General features: G+C 38.7%; 1 protein-coding gene across 6 annotated transcripts in view; it reads left to right on the top strand.

Annotated features, from left to right (window-relative positions):
• Window positions 1–16190, top strand: part of LOC148864234 (exocyst complex component SEC8-like) — a 208324-nt gene that overhangs the window by 6322 nt on the left and 185812 nt on the right. The window contains exon 4 of one of the 6 annotated variants that reach the window (XM_088980929.1): window positions 454–745. The exons of the other annotated variants lie outside the window; for them this stretch is intronic. Coding sequence (XP_088837055.1) covers window positions 662–745 — 84 coding nt within the window. The 5' untranslated portion in view covers window positions 454–661. The remainder of the gene's footprint in view (window positions 1–453; window positions 746–16190) is intronic. 6 annotated transcript variants of the gene reach the window in all.

The following is a 16190-nucleotide window of genomic DNA, read 5'->3' as shown; positions in this document are numbered from 1 at the left end:
AAACTGGTGATCCAGATGTTTGAATGGCCAAACTGTTTGACCCAATCAGTGGGTCACGGGTTACACATTGGACCTCTTTTCTAACCATAAAATGTCCTTCTTTTTCCCGCAACTTTTGTCCAAGTCCTAAAATCCTAATCCATCTAAGCCCTTTACTTTTTTTCTCTCCATTTCTTTGTACTTTTAGCCATTCCCATCATTAATAAAATAATTCTTATTTGTTACACTTAATTTTGTCTAACATGATGAATATATAATATTAGAGATGTGCCCATTTTTTTACAAAGTTTTTGCAGCTCTGTTTGTTTTCTCCATTTATTTTAATATTTTTATTATGTACCCATTTGATTCAGATGGTTGAACTACTGACTTGCCACTTGAAGGGAAAGCTGGTTTTGTTTTTGATTATCTTTTTTGAAATATCGGGAATAACCATGGTTTAAGTGCCTGCAGAGAGTTGCATGCAAGAGGTTATAGGAATAGGAATGGAAGAGATGACGATGGAGATCGAAGGCTTTTATTTGGCATCTAGATGGAGGAGACACTTAAATGTTAAAATGGAAAGTTTTGAGATCGAGGAAACTAGGACAAGAGGCATGCCAACTTTAAAGAGCAAAGAATTGAAGATGATGACATTGCTGCTGATAGGAGATTCTATCCCATGGTTTCAAGAATTTCTAGATGGTGCTTCTTATACAAAAAGGGGTGTGGAATTGAAAGGAAATACCAATGTGCCAGGAAGGAGGTATGTTGTAGAAACTAGGAAGAAAGAAAAACACCAAGGGGAGTCATTGTAGATAAAATGTGTACATAATGTAGTTTATTTATGTTTTATCTTATGTGTTCTATGGTATTATGGTAGAATGAGTTGTATGATATTCTTTATTTCTTTATTTTGTAATTGTACAATGTATCAAGGGCAATATTGTAAATGTACATAAAATTGCTCGCTTAATAAAAAATATTCTTTCTCTTTCTTGTTTGTGTCTTGCCATGGAATCCTAGGTTTACATTGTATTAGAGCAGGTGTATGTTGGGGATCCATTGAATCAACTATAGAGAATTGAAGTTAAACTACGTGTGACTACTCTACACTCGAGAAGACCTAGGTCATGCCTGGTCATTGAAGCTCAATCATGTGCAACATCTTTTTTGTGAATCTCTTTTACTATTCATTGAGGGATTTTTAGTAAGGTATATCACCATTTTTTTTGTGGATTTGTGACTTTTAAGGGGTGATATTTCCCTGACTTGGATGAGCTGAAAGACAAGAATTTTTGGTGTTCAATTTGAATTTTATGTTCTCTCTCATTTTGTGGAATACTGACTTAAGTATCTAGATTCCAGTTCATTTTTATATGAGAAAGAAAGCCTGGTTTGGAAGGTCAATTGGGACATGTTTTAGTCCATATCTCTAAAGTCATATAAGCTTTTCTTGGTAGAGCCCTTCTTTCTAGCCAGTCCCCATCTTTCCTTTGGGGAAGCAGACCATCTGCTTTTTTTCTTGTTGAGAAAGTTTAGGCAAAGGTATTTTTAGTCTTTACCTCTTCTCTTTGTACTCTTTTTGTATTTGGGTGCCCAAGTAGGGACCTCTTTGTGATTTCTTGTTTCAAAATATAAAATGCTTTTTGAGGGTGTGAACAGTAGCAAGAACACACCATTCGATACATTCCTCTCTTCTTCTCCTCTCTCTTTCTTTCTTCCTTTCTCATACAAACCCTAGATTTACAATACTAGTTGACAACTTGGTACCAGAGCAAGGTTAAGGCACTTGGGAATACCTTTCTTGTGGACTCTCTTGCACGAGATGAACTGTTGACGTCAGACCGCTACCGGATGACGTCAGCAATTTGTACAGGTGTAAGCGGCAATACATGATGGTTTGATTCGCCCTGATTTTAAAAGATTTTTAGTATGGCTCTTGTCTTCGTTCGAAGCTTCTATGATTTTTAATAGATTTTTCAAGTAGAAAATCACAAAAAATCCAGATCTGATGTCAAGCCTTATACACTTTGTTTAATCAGTTTTTCTGCTGCAAAACCTAGACCATTCAAGTCATTTTTGGGAGATTTTCTTCTCCCTTTATTTTGGTGCCAACTTAGTTTTTTGGCCCCTTTTTGCTTCTTAACTGTGTGGTCGCCTAGTTTCTTGGGTCGTTATCTGTAGTTAAGTATTTGGGGCCCCTTTTGGTTGACGCGAAAGTGTTTTGATAGATTATGGAATCATCTGAGGATGTACAGATGGTTTCCAGTGTGTTCCCAGGAAGTGTAGACATTTCCGGTGGTATGATAACCACTGTTAAACTTGATGGAACCAACTTTTTAGAGTGGTCCCAATCTGCTAAACTTACCATCACTGGGAGATATAAGCTGGGATTAATCACAGGAAAAGAGGTGAAGCCAAATAGATGTAAATCAGTCCTCAAATATTAGGTGTAAATTTGAAGATTAGAGGGAAAAAAAGGAAGAAGTGAAGTAAGAGTAGCAGTACAAGAGAAGAAGGCGAAAAGAGAAGGAAGAAGAAGAAGGTTCAAATTATCTTCCCTTTCTCCTCTAGTCCTTTTTTATTAAGAATTACTGTTAGAGTAATGACAAGTATGCCCTTAAGTGGGCGGCCAGCTAGGCAGTAACATAAAGAGATTAAACAAAAAGAAATAACATGCCCATTAAGAGAGGACCATTAGCCAACAAGAAAAGAAAAGATATTACAAGAGAAGATGCTAGGACCCATTCGGCCCAATCTCTTTACACTCCCCCTCAAGCTGAGCATAGATGTCAATCATGCCTAGCTTGCTTATATAGTGTGTCATTTTCCCTCTTGGAACTCCCTTGGTCAAGATATCTGCCAATTGTTCGTTTGATGTGATGAATGACAAATAAACTTCTCCTGAGGAAACTCTTTCCCTTATAAAATGTCTATCAACCTCAATGTGCTTAGATCTGTCATGTTGAACAAGATTATGTGCAATGTTGATAGCTGCTTGGTTGTCACAGTAGAGCATCATTGGATTCTCGTAGTCAACCCCCAATTTTTCTAAAAGGGATCGTAGCCACAGTAATTTTGACACACCATGTGCCATTGCCCTGTATTATGCTTCAGCTGAGGATCTAGCAACTATAGATTGTTTCTTACTCCTCCATGACACAATGTTCCCAACGACTAAAGCACAATAACCTGAGGTGGATCTCCTATCATCAGTACATCCTGCCCAATCAGCATTAGTAAAAGCTTCTAGCTTCATGTGTCCATGTTTGGCAAATAGAATACCTTTCCCTGGAGTACCATTCAAGTAACACAGAACCCTTTCTGCAACAACTAAATGAGTATCTCTAGGAGAATGCATAAATTGACTAATAACATTTACTGCATAGGAAATATCTGGCTGAGTCATGCAAAGATATAACAACTTCCCAAGTAGTCTCTGAAACACCCCCTTATCAGATAAAAGTTCACCATCTGTAGCAGAAAGCTTATGATTGGGATCAATAGGAGTGGAGATTGGTTTAGCTCAAAGTTTACCAGTCTCAGCAAGGAGATCAAGGACATATTTACGCTGAGAAATGAAGATACCATCCTCAGCAAGTGATATTTTCTCTTTGCCAGAGAGAAGGTGGTATGAGCAGAAGAGATTAGATAGGCTGGTCATATGGTCTGATGCACTGGAATCAATAATCCAAGGGGTTTTATGATTACCTGAAACTGAAGCATGATTTGCAGAAGCACGAATACCTGAGTGAGCAAATGTAGATGAAGATGATGTGTTGTTGTTGGAAGAGTGAGATGAATAAACAATAGCTTCCAAGTGATTTAGTAGCCTCCCATACTTTTCAAAATCCGCCTTCATTGCTGCCAACTGCTCAATGGTTGATTTTTCTTCACTCTCATTTCCTCCTTCAGGTACTGCAGCAACATTAGCTATCTTAGGCCTTCCTACTTGACTGCCCTTCTTAGATCTGTTGTTATTCTTAAACCTATCAGAAAGAAGCTCAGGATGAAGCTTCCAGCAAGTGTCCTTTGTATGCCTCAGTTTCTTGCAATATTCACATATCTGCTCATTTTTCTCAGTAGGACCCTTTGGCTTTATTCCAGCATGTGCAAAGTGTTCTGTAGGTGGACTCTGCAACTGAACCTGTCGCCTACTCTCCTCACTGCTTATCATAGCGTATGCCTGGGAAAGAGTAACATCATCTCTGGCCAGGATATTTTGCCTAAGGATGTCAAACTCAAGGTTGAGTCCAGTGAGAAATTCAAACACCCTATTTCTCTCCACTAACTTCCTATACATTTCAGCATCATTCTTATTCTCCCATACAACTATCTCTATAACATCAATTTCTTGCTATAGGGATTTTAGTATAGAGTAGTAGATTGCTACACTCTTCTCCCCCTGTCTTAGGTTCTTCACATCACTTTTCAACTTATAGACTCTGGCTACATTCAACTTCTGTGAATAGGTCTCAGTAACATTGTCCCATATCTCCTTAGCCGAAGACATCCAGAGATAATGCTGACTTATATGAGGTTGCATAGAATTGACCAACCATCCTATGGCAGTATAGTTCTTTTGCATCCATCTCTCAAATTCAGGGTCTGTCTCTTTGGGTTTCACTTTACTACTTGTGAGATACCTGAGTTTTCCTCTACTACAAACATAAATTCTTATAGACTATGCCCAAGCAAGATAATTTGTCCCATCTAGCTTGATTGTGGTCACACTGGTCAAAACGAAATCTACCGAGCCAAGGCCGAAAACTGGCACTTGCTTGAACTCACTTCCGTATGGCTCCATTAATCAAAAAAAAAATTAAAGAACCAGAAATTATGTCTATATAAACTTACTTGAAGTCAAACCAGAACTTAGATGCGTGAAAACTAGGGTTTTACTCCATCCAACTATTGGAGAGGAAGAGAGAAGATGCAGGCGCTCCTACCAGAGCTTCCCAATCTCTTCCAAACCTGAACCGCCCTCCTTTAAGAGTCAAAAGGCACCTCCCAAGCACAGAGCGCCACACCCAAAGCTTCACCTTTACCTGTACCTTCAAAAATCTCTAATTGGATAGGGTTTTGGGCAGCAACAAAACAACACCACTTCTTGGCAATATCTAGCCAGATTTAAACTCTCCAAACCCTCTACCAAGCCAGAGATCCTCTGATAGACCTACTCTGATATGAAGATGTAAATCAGTCATCAAATATTAGGTGTAAATTTGAAGCTTAGAGGGAAAAAAAGGAAGAAGTAAGAGCAGTAGTACAAGAGAAGAAGATGGCGAAAGGAGAAGGAAGAAGAAGAAGGTTCGAATTATCTTCCCTTTCTCTAATCCTTTTTTATTAAGAATTAATGTTAGAGTAATGACGTATGCCCTTAAGTTGGCAGCCAGCTAGGCAGTAACATAAAGAGATTAAACAAAAACAAATAACAGGCCCATTAGCCAACAAGAAAAAAAAGATATTACAAGAGAAGATACTAGGACCCATTCGACCTAGTCTCTACACAAATCTGGAAGATCAAAAATATGCGAAGTGGGAACAAGATAACTCCTTTGTAATGTCATGGTTGATTTGCTCAATGCAAACTCATATTGCCCGAAACTACATGTTTCTTCTAATGGCCAAAGATATTTGGGATAGAGTTGTTGCCACTTATTCCCAAGTTAACATACTGCTAGAGTATACTAGCTTTGGAGGGAAGTTTGCAGTATGCGTCAGGAGGAGAGATCAGTGGCTATGTATTTCTCTTCTCTATAGTCTATCTGGGAAGAAATGGATCACCTGAAGACTCTTGTATGGAAGGACCCTGAAGATGGTGAGCAATGTTGAAAGTATATAGAGGAGAATAGTGTCTTTGAGTTCTTGGTTGGCTTGAATCCAGAGTTTGATTTTACTAGGCAACATATTCTTAGTGCCGGCATTGTCACTCTTGCTTCCGCGTATTCCCTTGTACAAGGGGAAGAGAGTTGATGGACAGCCATGATGCAACCTCCTATGATTGATCACTCTGCCTTTTTGTCATCTCGATCCAAGCAAAATACTAGTAAGCACCATGTTGTTGAGAAGGTTGAGGATGTGGTTTGTGATTATTGCAAGAAGCCAAGACATACTAAAGGAAAAGTGTTGGAAGCTCAATCCTTACTTAAAACCAGAAAAGTACAAAACTGGGAGGGGGGTAAATGCTCACTTGGCTACAGTTGGTAATGATGTTCAACCTTTTAATGTTCATGACTCCTTTGATGTAATGGACAAACTCAGGAATTTACTGCTGCAGTTGGAAAATGGTGGTACATCCTCCTCATCTAGTTCTGGACTTAGTAATCCATCTAGCTCATATGCCAAGACAGGTACTGCAATTGCTTGTTCCACATCTTTTAGTCCTTGGATTGTAGACTCTGGGGCCAGTGCCCATATGACTGGTATGCCTTCACATTTTACCTCATATAAGTTAACCCTAGGGAAGGGCAAGATTATTGTTGCTGATGGATCTCAAACCCCTATTTTGGGTCAAGGTGAAGTCAGACTCACTCATAATCTTTCTCTTGAATCGGTTCTTCATGTGCCCCGATTACATAAAAGTTTGTTGTTTGTTAGTTTTCTTACAAAATCCCATAATTGCTCAGTGACATTTTTTCCTACCCATTGTGTTTTCCAGGACTTGAGCACGGGGAAGATGATTGGAAGTGGGCATGAAGCTGGTGGAGTCTACCTCTTTGATGGACCTTCAAAGCATGGATTATCAAGCCATACTGAGTCTTGTTCAAATGAGAAAATGAGTCTTTTGAAATTATGGCATTGTCGTCTTGGTCATATGTCTTTCAATTCTGTAAAACTTTTGTTTCCAAACTTATTTGGCTCAGTGTTAAAGTTGAACTTTGAATGTGAAGTTTGTCATCTATCAAAATAGTGTAAAACCACATACATGGATCTACCTGATTCGTACTGATGTTTGGGGCCCATATGCTATCCCTTGCATGGGTGGGTATAAATACTTCATCCTCTTCATTGTTGACTACAGTCGATATACATGGATCTACCTGATGAAAAATCGAGATGAAGTTCCTATGGTGGTTCAAAACTTCATGAATATGGTAGAGACACAGTTTGAGAAAAGAGTTAAGATAATAAGATCTAACAATGCCAAGGAATACTTTGAACACCATTTGCATAGATTTCTTAAAGATCGGGGCATTATTCACCAGAGTTCATGTAGTCATACTCCACAACAAAATGGGGTAGCTGAAAGGAAGAATAGGCATGTGGTTGAAGTTGCTCGAGGTTTACTGTTTCAGACTCATGTTCCCACCCGTTTCTGGGGTGATGCTGTTGAGACATTTGTGTATCTCATCAACAGACTTCTTTCAAGGACCCTTAATCTTCAGTCTCCTCATCAACTTCTCTTTCCTAATGAACCTCTTTTCAAGGACTCATCAACTTCTCTTTCCTTCAAGGACCCTTTAATCTTTGGTTGTGTTTGTTTTTGTTCATGATATGGGTCCTTTTGGACATAAGTTTGATCCTAAGTCAATTAAATGTATCTTCCTTGGTTACTCTCCTGTCTAGAAAGGCTATAGATGATGCTCTCTCTGGCAAGAGATATGTCTCTAAGGATGTTACCTTTTTGGAGTCCTTTTTCCAATCATCCCATCCTTCTCTTCAAGGGGAGAATGCAAGTGAAGATCGGACTCCCTTTTGCCTTCCCTCTCTTCCCTATAACGATGGTATTCCTTCTCCTCCTCCTCCTCCTCCTCCTGTGTATCGGCTTTGGTCCTGGCAGCAATTTTTCATCAGGCGCAGTAAGAGGGTGGCTCCTGAAGTAGAATAGCCATCACAATCTGATCTCCTAGACTCAGGTAATCTTGAACCCCCTGATAATTCTATTACTAATCCTAACCTTGATCTTCCTATTTCCATTCGAAAAGGGAAGAGGGCATGCAACAAGTATCCTATTACTAACTATGTGTCTTATGATGCTCTCTCACCTTCCTATTATGCCTATATTTCTACCATCTCTTCTGTTTCCATCCCTTGCAGTGTTACAGAGGTAATGCAGTCCCCTCACTAGAAGGAAGCTATGAACCAAGAGATGGAGGCCCTGATAAAGAACCAGACTTGGGAGGTTGTTCCGTGTCCTAAGGATAAGACTCCTATTAAGTGTAAGTGGGTCTACATTGTTAAGCACAAGGTAGATGGCTCAATTGAGAGGTACAAAGCTCGACTTGTAGCCAAAGGATACACACAAACTTATGGCATTGATTATCTGGAAACCTTTGCTCCAGTTGCTAAAATGAACTCTATTCGTGTGATCATTTCTCTTGCTGCCCATTACTCTTGGTCTTTATATCAAATGGATGTGAAGAATGCCTTCCTTAATGGGGACTTACAAGAGGAAGTGTATATGGACTTACCACCTGGGGTGAGCTTTCCTAACAGTGAAGGAAAAGTTTGTCGCTTAAAGAAGTCATTGTATGGGCTCAAGCAATCTCTTAGAGCTTGGTTTGACAAGTTCAGAAGAAATGCTATATTAAAGATTGGGTTTTCTCAATCTCAGGCAAACCACACTTAGTCATTAGAAGAGTTGATGGAAGAGTAACAATGTTGATAGTATATGTTGATGACATTGTTATGACAGGTGATGATATCACAGGCATCTCCTAGTTAAAGTCCTTCATTGCTTCCAAATTTTTTATTAAAGACCTTGGTGATCTCCGATACTTTCTTGGCATTGAAGTTGCAAGATCTAAGAAGGGAATTTTTTTGTCACAAAGGAAATATGTACTTGACTTGCTTCATGAAGTTGGGAAATTAGGGTGTAAACCTATGGAAACTCCAGTTGATCCCAACCACAAGTTGAGTGCTACTGAAGGAGAAGTTCTTCCAGACAGAGGGGTATATCAGAGATTGGTGGACCGCCTTTTGTATATCTGTCTGACTAGACGTGACATATCCTATGCTGTTGGAGTGGTTAGCCAATATATGCATGAACCTAGGATCTCTCATATGTAGGCAGTTAATAGAATTTTAGCCTATTTGAAAGGATGCCCTAGTAAAGGGATGTTGTATTCCAACCACAACCATCTAAAGATTGAGGCTTACACAGATGCAGATTGGGCAGGGTTCATTGATGATAGAAGACCAACATCTGGTTATTGTACATTAGTTAGAGGCAATGTGGTTTAATGGAGAAGTAAGAAACAATCTATGATTGTTCGTTCTAGTGCTGAGGCAGAATACAGGGAAATGGCTCATGGAGTATCTGAATTACTCTATTTGAAGACCTTATTGGCTGAGATGGACATCCAACTGGATATCCTAGTGAGACTATATTGTGACAGTCAAGCAACAATAAACATTGCCCACAATCCTGTTCAACATGATCATACAAAGCATATTGAGGTGGATAGACACTTTATTAGAGAAAAAATTGCTAGTGGAGAGATTTGCCTTCCTTTTGTAAGATCGGAAGACCAACTTGCCGATTGCCTCACTAAAGGTGTTCACCACCCAAAGTTTGCTAAGAACCTTGCCAAGCTGGGCATGATTGACATATACGCTCAGCTTGAGGGGGAGTGTTGAGAAAGTTTAGGCAAGGGTGTTTTTAGTCTTTACCTCTTCTCTTTGTACTCTTTTTGTATTTGGGTGCCCAAGTAGGGACCTCTTTGTAATTTATTGTTTCAAAATATAAAATGCTTTTTGAGGGTGTGAACAGTAACAAGAACACACCATTCGATACATTCCTCTCTTCTTCTCCTTTCTCTCTTTCTTTCTTCCTTTCTCATACAAACCCTAGATTTACAATACTAGTTGACAACTAGTATTAGTTGAATCTCTAATACTCCTGCCATTAATCTTCCTTTCTTTCTTCCTTTCTTCCTTCCCCAAAGAATTCCATAAGCACCACATACCTTCCTTTGTGATTCTTCTTTTTTCTGCTAGATACCTCCTGCCATTAATCTTAGTTGAATCTCTGCAGTCGAACTTCCCACTCACCTGAATAGCATCCTCCATGAAAGTCTGAAACCACCCCAAGGTTTCTCCCCCTACCAAGAAGACCATGTCCAAATTAATTTCTATGAATTTTAAAGCTTTCTTTCCCTTCTCCCTGAAGCTTTCAAATAGGAACTGCTTTGCTTTAACCCTTAGAGATCTTCTTTGAACCGCAGCCTGCTGAAACTTCCCTTCCTCATGCTTTTTTTTTTTATTTTTTTATTTTTTCATGACATTTTCTTTTTAACATCATGTTCTCATATTCTCCACCATATTTTATCAAATGATACAGACCTTAAGCTTGTACCCTAGTTTCCTAGAGAACCCAATTGAGTAGGAGGATCAAGGAGTGCCTTAACCTTTCAACAAGCTGACAGATGCAACCATTTTCCTATCTTGTCCATTCAACTTTTAATAGAAATGAATAAATAAATAAATAAATATATATATATTGCATTGGATTGACATTAGATCAACCCTAACAACCTTGGAGTTTTCTTGCTTCTCTCTTCTCTGTTTCTCTCTAAGGTTAACAAGTAAGGCTAGGGTGGGTTAAGTGGAGTGCTAATTCTGTAGCCGATGCCTTGGCCAAGCAGGGGGTGGTGAGAGGTTCTTTGTTTTGGGGACAACTGTAATGGAGATGGGACATTTTGGGGTGAGATAAGAGGTTTTATCTCTCATGAACTTCGATTTGAACTATTATCTGTTATACTTACTAATATTTGCTCTTATTAATAAAATTTTGAGGTCATTAATAAAAAACTTTATTAATTAAATATTGAGTTTAGTATAACAAGTTGGAATGTCCAACAACCCAAAAGTACAAAAAATTCACACAGTTGCCCAAAACAGTTGTTTATTAATCCCATGTTTTGCTAAAGTATCAACCATTTCATTTTATGTTCTCACCCACTTGAAAGTTACATTTAATTCCTTTGAAATACCTTCGACTTCCCTAAAGCATGTTTGAAGGTTCATGGTACATGACAGCTGCTTTTTGTCTAAGAGATAACCAAATTTGAGTCTCCTTCCACTTCCAATTGTTGGAAGCCAGATGGTTTTGCAAGAGATAACCAAATTTGAGTCTCCATTTCTTTTTTGGTTGCCTTAAGAAGCAAGATTGAAGAGACTCACCACATCTTGACGAGGAGCCCACTGCAACCAAAAAGAGAACAAAAGTACTCCCATGCACCATGCACAAAAGAACAGAAAATTCGTAAATGGGTATCACCACTAGCTTTGCATAAGAAGCACATGAGAAGGCATTTATTAGGCCTTCTTCTCTGCAGTATGTTGTGAGACTTAATGTTATAAGGACTTGGCTGTAACCTGTATTGTACTTATGTTTCTTATTAGGCTAAATGGTTTTGGGCCATTATGCATTTAAATCTTTTATGTACTGCTTGCCTAATGAGGGGAAATCTTGTACTTTCTCCTGTTTTAAACACTCACTTAAATAGCAATTAGGGCTGGAAAAACCTAAGCCGTCGCCCATTTTCTAATCTGTCTTTCTTAGTTGTTCTTCCTTCTTATCTTGCTCAAAGACCTGCATGGTATCAGAGAATTATAGGATTTCTCAAGGTTCAAGTTCTTTTTTTTTTTTTGATAAGTAATTTTATTAATATCAGAAAATCATCGGTACAAACTTCCCAGGGACAGGTGACAGCTTCACCTCATCCAAAAACAGAGAAAACACAAATAAAAGAAAGGTATATATTGCATTTGTTCGCAGAATAAGTGATCCCTATTAACCCTGTGCTTGGCTAGAGAATCAGCCATTCCATTGGTCGATCTCCTCTCCCATTGAAACGCCACTGTTAGATTGCTGATAAGCCGTTTGATCTTCTTAAACTCGTCCCTAAATTCCCAAACAACAGTCTCCGGATTGTGTAGCCATCCTACTACTATTTTGGAGTTTCTTTCCACAATTAGCCTGATAAAATTCAACTCTCTTGCTAACTGTAGGCCTTGTATGGCTGTCAAAATCTCAGCCCTAATTGAGTCTTTCACACCCACTGGACCTCAGAATAAAGCAATCACTTGTCCATCTTTGTTTCTAAAGACCCCTCCAATCCCAGAGAGGCCTGGATTTCCACATCTGCTTCCATCAAAGTTAAGCTTGATGGAATCATCTACAAGAGGAGTCCGAGAAACAAAAGTCATTATCCTTCTAGGTGAACTAGCAGCCACCTCACTCCAATTCCTCCATAGGTCATCACAAGAAAACTGAGAAAAAGTGTCCAAAGTTTTCACCCAGTGTATCACCCTAGCCAAAATGCATTCTTTAACAGCTTCTAAATTCCTTTCCTTTTCAAGAAAGAGTCTTGCATTTCGTTCTTCCCAAATAGTTCTCAACATTGGTGCCCTCATACATCTCCGCAAAATTCTTCCCCTTCTCTTGGGCCAATAAAAGGTATTTGTGAAAGCTGAACTACTGTAGCCGAAGTAGCAGAAAAGAGGAGAAGAAGAAGAGATGCTGGAATGTCGAACTGTACTAGCAAGTCGACCATGCTACTATTTATATTTGAGTGTAGTACATGATACAAGAAATTACTGGAATGCCCCTGATTAGTGATGGGACACCCAGTTAACTTAAAACATTAAACAGGCTTAGGCCCATTAGCACAGGCCCAGTTACAGGATAACTTAAACTTAAGTATGGGCTAATAAGAACTCTTATCAGCCGAACACTCATACAAAGAGACATCATTCTAACATTCTAACACTCCCCCTCAAGCTAAGCATGGATATCAATCATGTTTAGCTTGCCAAGCATGTCCCTGAACTTTGTTGTTGCCAGCCCTTTAGTCAATACATCTGCAATTTGCATCTCTGGAGTATAAGGCACACAGAGTTCTCCTGAAACAATTCTCTCTCTGACAAAGTGTCAATCAATTTCAATATGTTTTGTCCTGTCATGCTGCACGGGGTTGCTGGCAATGTTGATAGCAACTTTATTATCACAATACAGCCTGAGAGGACCATCAACCTTAATACCAAGCTCATTAAGAAGAGTTCTGAGCCATAAGAGTTCAGCAACCCCGTGTGCCATAGCTCGGTATTTTGCTTCAGCACTTGATCTAGCCACAACATTTTGCTTCTTACTGCGCCATGTGACCAGGTTTCCTCCCAAGAATGTACAGTAACCCGAGGTTGATTTTTTGTCTACAACAGACCCAGCCCAATATGCATCAGTGTAGGCTTCAATTTCAAGTCTGCTGTTTTTCCTGAGTAGAATTCCCTTTCCCTAGGCAAGTCTTCAAGTATTTGAGAATTCTTTCCACTGCTCTCATATGAGGGATCTTTGGTGAGTGCATGAATTGACTGACAACATGCACTACATAGGCAATGTCTAGCCGAGTAAGGGATAAGTATATCAGTTTTCCTACCAATTTTTGGCACCTCTCTTTATCACAATATTCCTCACCCATTGATTCTTGTAGTCCATGGTTCGGTTCTATTGGAGTGTCTGCTGGCCTGCACCCCATCATGCCTGTTTCCTCTAGGAGATCTAGCACATATTTTCGCTGACATATGTAGATTCCTTCTCTTGATCTAGCAACTTCAATCCCAAGAAAATATCTCAGATTTTCCAAGTCTTTGATCTCAAATTCTGAAGCTAAGAACTCCTTTAGCCTCTTCATCTCTTCCACATCATTTCCAGTAATCACCGTATCATCCACATAAACAATGAGAGCTGTAAGTTTGTCATCCTGTCTCCTTGTAAACAATGTATGATCTGCACTGCTTTGAGTGTACCCCACTTTCTTCATGGCCATACAAAGTCTCTCAAACCATGCCCGGGGAGACTGCTTCAAACCATATAATGCTTTCCTTAGTTTACACACCTTTCCAACATCATAGCCAGGTGGAGGTTCCATGAATACCTCTTCATGAAGATCACCATTTAGGAAGGCATTCTTCACATCCAGCTGCTGGAGTTCCCAAGAGAAATTTGCTGCTAGTGACAGTAGAACCCTGATTGTGTTTAGCTTTGCTACTGGAGCAAAGGTTTCCTTGTAGTCAATTCCTTCCTTTTGTGTAAATCCCTTTGCCACAAGTCTGGCCTTGTACCTCTCGATTGACCCATCTTCCCTGTGCTTTACTGTGAATACCCACTTGCACCCAACAGTGCCTTTCCCCTCTGGCAAATCCACCAATTCCCACGTTTTTGCTTTCATTAGGGCTTTCATCTCTTCATTCATGGCTTCTTTCCACCTTACATCGTGCCTTCTTCGAATTAATCTTTTCCATTTCTTCACACACCTTAGATGTCAATCTTTTCTTAGTGGAAGTCTGGTCAAACTCTTGATAGTCATCATCAACTATATCTACTCCAGCAGCCGTATTTTCACTTGCCATTGACATGATAGTAATTATTAAATATGAAATAACCTGCATAATGAATTCTAATTTTATCAATAAGATAAGCATATATTAAATAAAAAACTAAAAGAAATTTCTACAATTTGTTTACATTAAAAAAGAATATAATTTCTGAATTTGCAAAAAAAAAAAGCAATTGCAGATTATCCAATATAAATTCTGAATTCAATAATCAATATAAATCAGAATTTATTTACATTAAAAAAGAATATAATTTCAATATAAATTCTGAATTCAATAATCAATATAAATCAGAATTTGTTTACATTAAAAAAGAATATAAATTCAGTATAAATTCTGAATTCAATAATCAATATAAATCAGAATTTATTTACATTAAAAAAGAATATAAATTCAATATAAATTCTGAATTCAATAATCAATATAAATTAGAATTTATTTACATTAAAAAAGAATATAAATTCAGTATAAATTCTGAATTCAATAATCAATATAAATCAGAATTTATTTACATTAAAAAAGAATATAAATTCAATATAAATTTTGAATTTGTAGAGAAGATGGGCCGAATGGCCCATAGGTTGTTTATTCTTGTTATTTATGTTTCTTTTCTGTAATGGGCCTTATTCTGGGCCCATCCTGTCTATATTAAGTTCTTTGTAAATTCTTGCCCATCTAAGGGCCTCATTGTAATTATTCAAAAATATCTTAATAAAAGAATGTTAGGGTGCTGAGAGAGAGTAGGTTCGAAACTCTCATTCTCAGACCTTCATTTCTGAACTCTCAAGCTCTCCTCTCTTCAGTTTTCTTCATGGTATCAGAGCATATCTGAACCTGAATATCATAGGGCTGGAAGCTTAGTCACATACTGCCTGATTCTTGGAGGTCAGTGGACGAGCCCAAGACTAGAATCTCTTGGGGAAGGGGTACGGTGGCCAGGAAGAATCAGAGAGAAAAAAAAGGGGGGGGGAAGGAGGAGGGGAACAACTCGGTTCTGTTTTTGAAGCTCGATTGTGTTTGGACTGTTGAAACTCGAACTGTAAGTTGTGCTTAGTTTTCTGCTCTGAAGTTCGACTGTGTTTGGACTATTGAAGCTCGACTGTGGACTGGTTCTATTTTTGAAGCTCGACTGTGTTTGGACTGTTGAAGCTTGAACTGTAAGTTGTGCTCAGTTTCTGGTTGTTCTGTATTATCTTCGACTGTGTTTGGACTGTTGAAGTGTCAGAAAACCCTAGCTGTTCTGTACTACCTTCGACTGCACTAAATCTGGTTTAACCCAGAAATTTCTGGGCTGTTTTTCTCTTCTTCTTGGACTGTTAAAACCTACCAAAACATCCTTGTAACAAGGTTGTGTATTGTTACTCATATTTTGGTTGTTTTAAGGGGCTGTACGAACTGTTTTTTGGGGTCTTTTCTCTTCCTTGACAGTGGGGCTGTCTCTATTGCCCACACTGTGTTTGTGAAAAGGCCTGTTCAGCAATACCGATTGGTATTTACTCTTCTTGGCTGAGTGCACAACTTTGAAAAGGTACTTCGGCTGATTGCACAGTGCCTAGGAGTTTCTAATTACTTCTTGAAGGCTGAACTCAGTATATTGTCTTCTTGTGGTCGGCTGAACTCTGTCTAGAGTGTTTACATGATGTACTCCTCAGAGTTTGAAAACAAAAGTGGTGCCGAATATGGACTGGTTCAGGGAACTCCAAACGATTCCTTATTGACCCTATCCACTCAGAGAGTCCAGATCTGAATGTGATTCAGATCTAGAAACCTCCTAATGAGATTAGGAGAAAGCTAATCTAATCTGCAGATAAGATAAGGGTTTATCCTTATCACCTAAAGAGAGGGCTGATCCAAATATGATTTGGATA

This window comes from Nelumbo lutea, chromosome 3 (genome assembly GCF_056320005.1).
Source record: "Nelumbo lutea isolate HS-2025 chromosome 3, American lotus-T2T, whole genome shotgun sequence".
In the NCBI taxonomy this organism is placed as follows: Eukaryota; Viridiplantae; Streptophyta; class Magnoliopsida; order Proteales; family Nelumbonaceae; genus Nelumbo; species Nelumbo lutea.
The sequence above is the reverse complement of the archived record's forward strand: the minus strand, read 5'-3'. Positions and strand labels throughout refer to the sequence as shown.